This window comes from Coregonus clupeaformis, chromosome 21 (assembly GCF_020615455.1).
Source record: "Coregonus clupeaformis isolate EN_2021a chromosome 21, ASM2061545v1, whole genome shotgun sequence".
Taxonomy (NCBI): Eukaryota; Metazoa; Chordata; class Actinopteri; order Salmoniformes; family Salmonidae; genus Coregonus; species Coregonus clupeaformis.
Window position 1 is genome coordinate 56,205,419 of NC_059212.1, and position 11,606 is coordinate 56,217,024.

Below are 11,606 nucleotides of genomic sequence, written 5' to 3' on the forward strand. Positions count from 1 at the left end.
CCATTTAACAAATGATCACATTATTACTCAAACAGTATCGGACTGGCCAAGAACGTTTTAAATAATGCTACAATGTACATTGATTTCAAACTGGTTTGATAATATCAGTAAGTGATCAATATTATATGTTCCTCCCACTCTGAAAAATTATTTTAAAGTCTTCAGATCACGACGTGTTGGTGTTTTCCAGCAGTCTGTCAGTCTCTCTGTAAATCTCCGAGGTGGATAAATTACCCCCCCCCTTTCCGCGACCGCCCCAGGAAGATATACGACACCTTCTAACCCAACACACGCCGCTTCTACCTTACGCCTCCCCCCCCTCTACCTCACCCAACCCACGCATGCAAGTTAGTGTCTTTTCCGTTTCATCAGTGCCAAAAAACTCTGTAGGTGGCTTTCTGTCTATTCCTCTTCCCCCTCCTCCACTCTGCTTGTTATAGATAATAGAAATAGCAGGATGGTTGACTCACAACAGCAGACTTCTCTGAGTACAGACGTTGTCAACAGATTTGTCTTCCTGGAAAAAGAGCAGCGCTTCACTTCAACTTGAGGGGAGTCTGGGAAACTTTGTGTGGCAGGCTCATCAAGATATTCAAACGTCAAAAACTTTATCCGGCTGGACAGCTGCGTCACATCCATGTTGTTGTTCAGTGACAGTGTATTGATACCAAACGGTGAATAACAGACAGAAGTGACCTACATTTATACAGGAAAATATCTGTTTGATGTCAACCTAAAGCCATAAATACATTTGCATTCCACAGCCTCTAATGATTATATTCCTATTGTGTTCGTCAAAGATTCATCTAACAATATGACAGGAGAGCAGAGTGAATTGGAACAGCCAGGAGAGAGAACAAATTAACTCCTACACTCTACTCTTCATTAAAGTGTGATTTCACCTACATTTCAGATATAATACTGTCATTAAGGTGTCAAGTGATTAACCAACACATCTACCAACCTTGAGAGAGAGCCTAGTTTCCTATTGGCTGTGTCTTCCCACATTCTGATACATTTAGGCCAAATACAACAAGTAATAACAACATACATGAATGAAAGACATGAACCCCTGTAGCTGGTGAGGGTTTAGGGAGTGACACTTTAATGATGAAACACTTTCCTAGAGATGTCCTTTAGTTCACATTGACAGGATTCTGTGCACAGTGCAGTGAATAGCATGTATATTCTGGTAACGTTTCATTTCAAGGTCTGTGTATAAACTGCTCATATTTACACATGTACAGTACCAGTCAAAAGTTTGGACAAACCTACTCATTCCAGGGTTTTCTTTATTTGTACTATTTTCTACATTGTAGAATAATAGTGAAGAAATCAACACTATGAAATAACACATATGGAATCATGTAGAAACCAAAACGGTGTTAAATCAAAATATTTTATATTTGAGATTCTTCAAAGTATCAATCAATCAAATGTATTTATAAAGCCCTTTTTACATCAGCAGATGTCACAAAGTGCAATACAGAAACCCAGCCTAAAACCCCAAACAGCAAGCAATGCAGATGTAGAAGCACGGTGGCTAGGAAAAACTCCCTAGAAAGGCAGAAACCTAGGAAGAAACCAAGAGAGGAACCAGGCTCTGAGGGGTGGCCAGTCCCCTTCTGGCTGTGCTGGGTGGAGATTATAACAGTACATGGCCATTAAGGCCAGATTTTTATCCAAGATGTTCAAACGTTCATAGATGTCCAGCAGGGTCAAATAATAATCACAGTGGTTGTAGAGGTTGCAACAGATCAGTACATCAGGAGTAAATGTCACTTGGCTTTTCATAGCCGGGCATTTAGAGGTTGAAATAGCAGGTGCGGTAGAGAGAGAGAGTTGAAAACAGCAGGTCTGGGACAAGGTAGCACGTCCGGTGAACAGGTCAGGGTTCCACAGCCGCAGGCAGAAGAGTTTAAACTGGAGCAGCAGCACGACCAGGTGGACTGGGGACAGCAATGAGTCATCAGGCCAGGTAGTCCTGAGGCATGGTCCTAGGGCTCAGGTCCTCTGGGATGGGAGGGAGAGAGGGAGAATTAGAGGGAGCATACTTAAATTCACACAGGACACCGGATAAGACAAGAGAATAACACCCTTTGCCTTGATGACAGCTTTGCACACTCTTGGCATTCTCTCAACCAGCTTCATGAGGTAGTCACCTGGAATGCATTTCAATTAACAGGTGTGCCTTCTTAAAAGTTAATTTGTGGAATTTATTTCCTTCTTAATGCATTTGAGCCAATCAGTTGTGTTGTGACAAGGTAGGGGTGGTATACAGAAGATAGCCCTATTTGGTAAAAGACCAAGTCCATATTATGGCAAGAAAAGCTCAAATAAGCAAAGAGAAATGACAGTCCATCATCACTTTAAGACATGAAGGTCAGTCAATCCGGAACATTTCAAGAACTTTGAAAGTTTCTTCAAGTGCAGTCGCAAGAACCATCAAGAGCTATGATGAAACTGGCTCTCATGAGGACCGCCACAGGAATGGAAGACCCAGAGTTACCTCTGCTGCAGAGGATAAGTTCGTTAGAGTTACCAGCCTCAGATTGCAGCCCAAATAAATGCTTCACAGAGTTCAAGTAACAGACACATCTCAACATCAACTGTTCAGAGTAGACTATGTGAATCAGGCCTTCGTGGGTCGAATTGCTGCAAAGAAACCACTACTAAAGGACACCAATAATAATAAGAGACTTGCTTGGGCCAAGAAACACTAGCAATGGACATTAGACCGGTGGAAATGTGTCCTTTGGTCTGGAGTCCAAATTTGAGATTTTTGTTTCCAACCACCGTGTCTTTGTGAGACGCGGTGTGGGTGAACAGATGATCTCCGCATGTGTATTTCCCACTGTAAAACATGGAGGAGGTGGTGTTATGGTGTGGGGGTGCTTTGCTGGTGACACTGTCTGTGATTTATTTAGAATTCAAGGCACACTTAACCACAGCGATACGCCATCCCATCTGGTTTGGGCTTAGTGGGACTATCATTTGTTTTTCAACAGGACAATGACCCAACACACCTCCAGGCTGTGTAAGGGCTATTTTACCAAGAAGGAGAGTGATGGAGTGCTGCATCAGATGACCTGGCCTCCACAATCCCCCGACCTCAACCAAATTGAGATGGTTTGGGATGAGTCGGACGGCAGAGTGAAGGAAAAGTAGCCAACAAGTGCTCAGCATATGTGGGAACTCCTTCAAGACTGTTGGAAAAGCATTCCAGGTGAAGCTGGTTGAGAGAATGCCAAGAGTGTAAAGCTGTCATCAAGGCAAAGGGTGGCTATTTAAATAATCTCAAATAACATTTTTTCGGTTACTACATGATTCCATATGTGTTATTTCATAGTTTTAATGTCTTCACTATTATTCTACAATGTAGAAAATAGTAAAAATAAAGAAAACCCCTTGAATTAGTAGGTGTTCTAAAACTTTTGACCAGTAGTATATATATTACAAATATTATTCCACATTGGGTTATCATCACAAATTTATACAGTAACTCCTTACAGCAGCAATGATTCATATTAACCAATTAAGGTACAAAGCATGCAATAGTAGTACGAAAATAAACATCCATCTCTGTACATATGCAGATTGATGAGGGAACTACATTCCTCAGTATCTGTAAACATGCATTTACTATTCGAAAACAAAACTCAACAGAACGGCTGTTAGCTTCATAAATACATACAGCATGTATTTAACATTTTTCACAAACCCCAAATTCTAATTTTGTACATACAAGCAGCTACATCTAGTCTATGTTTAAAGTATGCCAAGAACCCTTTTAGCCCAGTTTAATAAATACAGAGCTGGTGTATCATGGGTTGGTCTCTCTCTCTCCCACAGACTCAAGAGCTGATTTTTGCAGTGTCCTTTGTGAGGGGTTTATGGGACTAATGTGTGTTTGTGTGCACAAGTCCTGCTCTGTCTAGCTAGCTTAGGGTGTGTTAGGGTCTAACTAGTTAGGGTGTGTTAGGGTCTAGCCAGTTAGGGTGTGTTAGGGTCTAGCTAGTTAGGGTGTGTTAGGGTCTAGCCAGTTAGGGTGTGTTAGGGTCTAGCTAGTTAGGGTGTGTTAGGGTCTAGCTAGTTAGGGTGTGTTAGGGTCTAGCCAGTTAGGGTGTGTTAGGGTCTAGCTAGTTAGGGTGTGTTAGGGTCTAACTAGTTAGGGTGTGTTAGGGTCTAGCTAGTTAGGGTGTGTTAGGGTCTAACTAGTTAGGGTGTGTTAGGGTCTAGCCAGTTAGGGTGTGTTAGGGTCTAGCTAGTTAGGGTGTGTTAGGGTCTAACTAGTTAGGGTGTGTTAGGGTCTAACTAGTTAGGGTGTGTTAGGGTCTAGCTAGTTAGGGTGTGTTAGGGTCTAGCTAGTTAGGGTGTGTTAGGGTCTAACTAGTTAGGGTGTGTTAGGGTCTAGCTAGTTAGGGTGTGTTAGGGTCTAGCTAGCTTAGGGTGTGTTAGGGTCTAACTAGTTAGGGTGTGTTAGGGTCTAGCTAGTTAGGGTGTGTTAGGGTCTAGCTAGTTAGGGTGTGTTAGGGTCTAACTAGTTAGGGTGTGTTAGGGTCTAACTAGTTAGGGTGTGTTAGGGTCTAGCTAGTTAGGGTGCGTTAGGGTCTAGCTAGTTAGGGTGTGTTAGGGTCTAACTAGTTAGGGTGTGTTAGGGTCTAACTAGTTAGGGTGTGTTAGGGGTCTAGCTAGTTAGGGTGTGTTAGGGTCTAACTAGTTAGGGTGTGTTAGGGTCTAGCTAGTTAGGGTGTGTTAGGGTCTAGCTAGTTAGGGTGTGTTAGGGTCTAACTAGTTAGGGTGTGTTAGGGTCTAGCTAGTTAGGGTGTGTTAGGGTCTAGCCAGTTAGGGTGTGTTAGGGTCTAACTAGTTAGGGTGTGTTAGGGTCTAGCCAGTTAGGGTGTGTTAGGGTCTAGCTAGTTAGGGTGTGTTAGGGTCTAACTAGTTAGGGTGTGTTAGGGTCTAGCTAGTTAGGGTGTGTTAGGGTCTAACTAGTTAGGGTGTGTTAGGGTCTAACTAGTTAGGGTGTGTTAGGGTCTAACTAGTTAGGGTGTGTTAGGGTCTAACTAGTTAGGGTGTGTTAGGGTCTAACTAGTTAGGGTGTGTTAGGGTCTAGCTAGTTAGGGTGTGTTAGGGTCTAGCTAGTTAGGGTGTGTTAGGGTCTAGCTAGTTAGGGTGTGTTAGGGTCTAGCTAGTTAGGGTGTGTTAGGGTCTAACTAGTTAGGGTGTGTTAGGGTCTAGCTAGTTAGGGTGTGTTAGGGTCTAGCTAGTTAGGGTGTGTTAGGGTCTAACTAGTTAGGGTGTGTTAGGGTCTAGCTAGTTAGGGTGTGTTAGGGTCTAACTAGTTAGGGTGTGTTAGGGTCTAACTAGTTAGGGTGTGTTAGGGTCTAACTAGTTAGGGTGTGTTAGGGTCTAGCTAGTTAGGGTGTGTTAGGGTCTAACTAGTTAGGGTGTGTTAGGGTCTAGCTAGTTAGGGTGTGTTAGGGTCTAACTAGTTAGGGTGTGTTAGGGTCTAACTAGTTAGGGTGTGTTAGGGTCTAACTAGTTAGGGTGTGTTAGGGTCTAACTAGTTAGGGTGTGTTAGGGTCTAACTAGTTAGGGTGCGTTAGGGTCTAGCTAGTTAGGGTGCGTTAGGGTCTAACTAGTTAGGGTGTGTTAGGGTCTAGCTAGTTAGGGTGTGTTAGGGTCTAACTAGTTAGGGTGTGTTAGGGTCTAGCTAGTTAGGGTGTGTTAGGGTCTAACTAGTTAGGGTGTGTTAGGGTCTAACTAGTTAGGGTGTGTTAGGGTCTAGCTAGTTAGGGTGTGTTAGGGTCTAGCTAGTTAGGGTGTGTTAGGGTCTAGCTAGTTAGGGTGTGTTAGGGTCTAGCTAGTTAGGGTGTGTTAGGGTCTAGCTAGTTAGGGTGTGTTAGGGTCTAGCTAGTTAGGGTGTGTTAGGGTCTAACTAGTTAGGGTGTGTTAGGGTCTAGCTAGTTAGGGTGTGTTAGGGTCTAGCTAGTTAGGGTGTGTTAGGGTCTAGCTAGTTAGGGTGTGTTAGGGTCTAACTAGTTAGGGTGTGTTAGGGTCTAACTAGTTAGGGTGTGTTAGGGTCTAGCTAGTTAGGGTGTGTTAGGGTCTAGCTAGTTAGGGTGTGTTAGGGTCTAGCTAGTTAGGGTGTGTTAGGGTCTAGCTAGTTAGGGTGTGTTAGGGTCTAGCTAGTTAGGGTGTGTTAGGGTCTAGCTAGTTAGGGTGTGTTAGGGTCTAGCTAGTTAGGGTGTGTTAGGGTCTAGCTAGTTAGGGTGTGTTAGGGTCTAGCTAGTTAGGGTGTGTTAGGGTCTAGCTAGTTAGGGTGTGTTAGGGTCTAGCTAGTTAGGGTGTGTTAGGGTCTAACTAGTTAGGGTGTGTTAGGGTCTAACTAGTTAGGGTGTGTTAGGGTCTAGCTAGTTAGGGTGTGTTAGGGTCTAGCTAGTTAGGGTGTGTTAGGGTCTAGCTAGTTAGGGTGTGTTAGGGTCTAACTAGTTAGGGTGTGTTAGGGTCTAACTAGTTAGGGTGTGTTAGGGTCTAACTAGTTAGGGTGTGTTAGGGTCTAACTAGTTAGGGTGTGTTAGGGTCTAGCTAGTTAGGGTGTGTTAGGGTCTAACTAGTTAGGGTGTGTTAGGGTCTAACTAGTTAGGGTGCGTTAGAGTCTAACTAGTTAGGGTGTGTTAGGGTCTAACTAGTTAGGGTGTGTTAGGGTCTAACTAGTTAGGGTGTGTTAGGGTCTAACTAGTTAGGGTGCGTTAGGGTCTAACTAGTTAGGGTGTGTTAGGGTCTAACTAGTTAGGGTGTGTTAGGGTCTAGCTAGTTAGGGTATGTTAGGGTCTGGCTAGTTAGGGTATGTTAGGGTCTGGCTAGTTAGGGTGTGTTAGGGTCTAACTAGTTAGGGTGTGTTAGGGTCTAGCTAGTTAGGGTATGTTAGGGTCTGGCTAGTTAGGGTATGTTAGGGTCTGGCTAGTTAGGGTGTGTTAGGGTCTAACTAGTTAGGGTGTGTTAGGGTCTAGCTAGTTAGGGTGTGTTAGGGTCTAACTAGTTAGGGTCTAACTAGTTAGGGTGTGTTAGGGTCTAACTAGTTAGGGTGTGTTAGGGTCTAGCCCGTTAGAGTGTGTTAGGGTCTAACTAGTTAGGGTGTGTTAGGGTCTAACTAGTTAGGGTGTGTTAGGGTCTAACTAGTTAGGGTGTGTTAGGGTCTAACTAGTTAGGGTGTGTTAGGGTCTAACTAGTTAGGGTGTGTTAGGGTCTAGCCAGTTAGGGTGTGTAAGGCCTCTCCTCAGCTCTCCGGAGGTGTATTTACAGGGTGTCCACTGTGTTGACATCACAGTGCAGTTATCCACCTGCTATTTCCCTCCACCTCTCTGTTGAGGCCTTAGTTACAGCCAGCCAAAACAGCAATTATAAAATCACCTTTTCTTTCTATAGTACAGGTAACAACACCCCAGGGGACACATACCTACAGCACCCATGAGAACACAGATGTCTGTTGTTCTCCCTGGCTGGGCCTCATGCCTGGTAGAGGGGCACCACCCTGTTGATGGCCTGCCGGCATATGGGGCAGGTGGGCTGGGGCAGGGCCTGGTAGCAGCTGTAGCAGCAACACACGTGTCCACAGTCCAGCAGCACACAGCTACGCGGCTGGGTCAGGCAGATCACACAGTCGTTCTCCAGGGGCGTCTCCTGCTCCCCAGACCCCTCTTGTGTAGCCCCAGCCGCAGACCCAGACCCTGTCTCCCCGGCGCTCAGTCTCTCAAACTCCCTCCTCAGCCGTTCCTGGTCCCAGCGGACCCTCAGGCTACGGTAATAGCGGTGGCCCACCCAGAGGAGGACGGCGGCCCCGGCCAGGGCGAACACAGAGGCCAGGACTTGCCAGACCACCGCCTGGCCCTCCTGCTCCAGCCGCAGAGTCTCAAAGTCTGCTGTGCTTAGGAAGTACACCGAGCCGTCGGTGGGCGGACGGAGCTTCATCACCCGGCCTGTGTCCAGGATGAGCTCGCCTACACCCGTCAGAGTAGCACCAACCTAGAAATACAGACAGACATAAACTGGTCAGGATTATTCATGCTCTTTCGAGCAACACACGCTCACTATTCAGGGGCAATAGTGGTGACCTCATCCTAAACACAATGGAACGTTTTGGGATCTTATTGTGGAATTTTAGGAATGAAGATACTGTTTTTATCATAAGTAAGAGGTAATCTATCAGTGATATGGCTATGTTAAAAAATTATCAAACCAAACTAAATCTCACCTTGAGCATTTCCTCAGTCTCCAGCTGGCCTTTGGGCTTCTCTCCACTGAGGTACTGTCCGACGATGTCGGTGAAACCGTAGGTGGCCTGGTGGAACTTCTCATGGATGATGTCCATCTTCAGCTCCGAGGCCTCCAGGGGACACAGCACCCTCACATTGGCCTGGTCCGACCCCACCAGGCTGAAGGGCACCGCATTCACCCTCTGGTGCAGCACACGCTCACTGTCCATCCTACACAGGAAAGGGGGTGCACAGTGGGTAAGGTGTTTTGTGTGGTGATATGATAGGTTATAATTAGTGATGTATTACTGCTGAGACTAAAATGTCAAACGGTCCTAGTCATATTACAGTTTATAACAAAGTGGTGATACAGATTAAACCAGTCTTATACATTATATTTGGAGTGTCAGTCAGGAGTGTTTCTACCAGGTGTGGGCCAGGTTGTTCCACACCAGCTTGTGTTCCCTCAGCATGAGTTTCTGCACTACCCCTACACTGCCTTCCTGGTACTGACTCCTTAGAGGCTCCCCCACAGGCTGCACTGCCCCTACACATACACACACACACACACACACAAAATGGATAGAGCCATTAATTACACCTAACTAAGTAGGTGAGCGAGAACAGGGTCCACTCAATATCATAATAATATGATCATAGTGATACATTCAGAAATGTTACCCATTCACACAGATAACTTTACCTTCGATGACAACATACTGCAGACACTTTCCCGGAATCACATTCAAAAGGTCTGCCAGTTTCCCATCCAATTTAATGTGGGGTGCCCCCTGAAACAACAAGCAAAAAGAAAAGCCTGTCATTCCTAAGACAATTCCCATGTCTCCAACAAATCATGGTTTTGCACTTTGTTTACAATGTGATTCAATCCGTATCGCGGAAGATCCGCGTTATAGCGCGATTAAAATGTAAAGGTCATTTCCGTTTGAGCTGACATATGCAGCGTGTAGGCTACCGTGAATGCAGTCTCCGCGAATGCTGAAACATTGCCTTTAAATTTCGATCGAGCTATTGCGCGGATCTTCAGCGATACGGATTGAATCTAGGCCTATGTCTGAAGGAACAGATGCAGGGCAGGCACGGCTACTAACATTGAGCTTGTCCACCGTTTTCCTCTTTTTCCTGTAGATGTAGTAGAAGAGGCCTGATATGGCCAAGCTGGTGCCTAGACACAGCCCCTCCACCATCCTCACTGGAAACTCCTCCATCCCCCCAACACACTCTCCACAGTGTCTCTTCTCACCTCCCTTGTAACAGGGCTACAGTACAGACACAGATTGCCAAACATGTGATGTAATATGAAGGAGGTTCTTCAGCATGAAAGCAAGATGCCCACGCATCACTCTGACAAGCTGCAATTAAATCCGCAGCTGCAGAATTCTCTTTGAGATTTTCAGTGAAATGCTTGAAAATGTCTATAATTTTATGTATGACAGCAAAGTGGCGCAAGACTGGTAGCTATTTCTGTTCAGCACTTTGACAGTAAACTGGATTAGGCTACTCAGAATACAAAGAGTCACACAAAATGTTGGGTTATTCACATATGATTGGGTTATATAACCTAACTTACAATCTAAGAAAATAGATTTCAAATAATTCTAGTATTACACTAATTCAGTCAGATAATCATTACTATTTACATATTAACTGCCTTCACCCACAAGCACAACAAAGTTGAAAAGTTGTTTTATTTCATTGATGATTTACAATATGGGTAGGTGGCAGTTTTTAGCTACCTTTTTGATACAAAAGGGGTACCTATACATCTCTCTTTCTAGATGTTTTATGTCATATGATGACAGTGCTTGGGTTCAAATACCAATTACTGACGAAGGTGATTAGCTAATACAATTATCGAGTTGAGCATGTTATTTTGGGCCTAGCTAGCTAACTAGAACTACCAGTAGTTTAGATACATAGGAACCAGTAAAGCCAGTTCTAAGATGTGACGTTAGCCGACCCAGAACTACATTTAACGAAATATCTCGTTGAACATTGATAGCTAGCTACTTATAAATAATAAAAGTACAAATGAAAGTTGATGGCTGGTTCACTGAGTGGCTAGAAATAAACATTACATTTGGTTAGCAAACGTTAGCTGGAAGTGGAAGACCTGCCATTGACCTCTAAAATATATTATTTGTTTAGTCATAAATGTGGCCTATGTCAGCAAAAGTTTGACCATAACATGACAAGAGTATTTGTGCACTGTTCTGCTACAGTCAATACGTCAAATTTGACTTAATCAATCAGTATTGTCAATTTTTACCTTTGAAAATGCTCAAGTTGTCATCCCCGGAAGAATGGCTATTTTTGTTTTGGTCACATGACATGTTCCACTTCCTTGAAGCCACCATGCATCTTCGGGTGAAGCTTTCCTGAATCATGTGACGGGGTACTAATAAGTCCTGTCACATATTGTCAGTTATAAACAAATATTTGGTACTGTCTTTGGTTGGGTTGTGGTGACACAAGTGTTGCGGGCGAAAGTAGTCCCCTGGTCTACAGTCTCGAGTGTGAACGCCACTTCGTACACTATGGCAAGAGAAACATTTAATCGTATTCAAGGCGGAGTACACAATACTGGTCGCCTCTGTTCTGTGGTTCTTGGAGATTGGAATAAACATATGGGTCATACAAAAAGTAGCATGTAAGTACTAGTAGCATGCTAGCAGTTTAGCCAGTTAGCTTGACCCTGCATTGCAATTAACATAGCTCGCTAGCTAACAGCTAGTTTGCCATCAAGCCTCTGTAGTGCCACCTGTCAAAGTGAATTTACAGCCACAGCGTGATTACGTTCCCTTCCTTGTGATGATGTTGCCTAGTATGAATGAAATATGTTTTCAAAAATTGTGCCAAGTTCTGTTGCTAGCTCAACAATGTGTAAGATACACAAAACCTGGAATTTCAAAGCAACGATGGTAGCTTGTTAATCTAGTCTACTGTACTTTTGACACAGTTCCTACAGTTTCCCTTTTCTTGTTTATGATTTTTTTTCTTAGCAGTAGTTGCTTTTGATTGTTCCGTCACCTGATTCTTTAGGTACCTTCCACATATTTTACCCAGTTTGTTGAATGCATATTTTAAGTTATTGCCAATGCCACCTGTCACTCATTGGTGAATGTCTTCTCGTGCAGACACAGAGATCGACTGGAAGGCGTATATGGATGAGGTACACAAAAATGTATGCACGCATGACTGTAAGTCGCTTTGGATAAAAGCGTCTGCTAAATGGCATATTATTATTATTATTATTATTATTATTATTAGGTAGAGGGAGTCATCAACGGTACCTACGACTACACCCAGCTCAAAGGAGGCACAGGC

The 11,606-nt window shown here is 44.1% G+C and overlaps 1 protein-coding gene across 1 annotated transcript; it reads right to left on the reverse strand.

The window, feature by feature from the left end:
* Positions 1–1,973: 1,973 nt before the first annotated feature.
* LOC121535463 (mitochondrial ubiquitin ligase activator of nfkb 1-A-like) lies at positions 1,974–10,644 on the reverse strand. Its single transcript, XM_041842562.1, has 7 exons — positions 10,549–10,644; positions 9,371–9,538; positions 8,962–9,049; positions 8,685–8,805; positions 8,258–8,489; positions 7,463–8,028; positions 1,974–2,013 (listed from the first exon to the last, which is right to left on the reverse strand). The coding sequence occupies exons 2-6, from the start codon at positions 9,485–9,487 to the stop codon at positions 7,513–7,515; spliced, it is 1,074 nt and encodes a 357-aa protein (XP_041698496.1). The 5' UTR covers positions 9,488–9,538; positions 10,549–10,644; the 3' UTR covers positions 1,974–2,013; positions 7,463–7,512.
* Between the last annotated feature and the right edge of the window lie 962 nt (positions 10,645–11,606).

Excerpts from the sequence above, each read along its gene's own strand:
- LOC121535463 (XM_041842562.1), bottom strand. The coding sequence starts at position 9,487 with ATGGAGGAGTTTCCAGTGAGGATGGTGGAGGGGCTGTGTCTAGGCACC. Across the intron at positions 8,806-8,961 it reads GCAGTATGTTGTCATCGAAG|GGGCAGTGCAGCCTGTGGGG; the intron begins GTAAAGTTATCT and ends GTGTATGTGTAG. Across the intron at positions 8,029-8,257 it reads AGACTGAGGAAATGCTCAAG|GTTGGTGCTACTCTGACGGG; the intron begins GTGAGATTTAGT and ends CTGTATTTCTAG.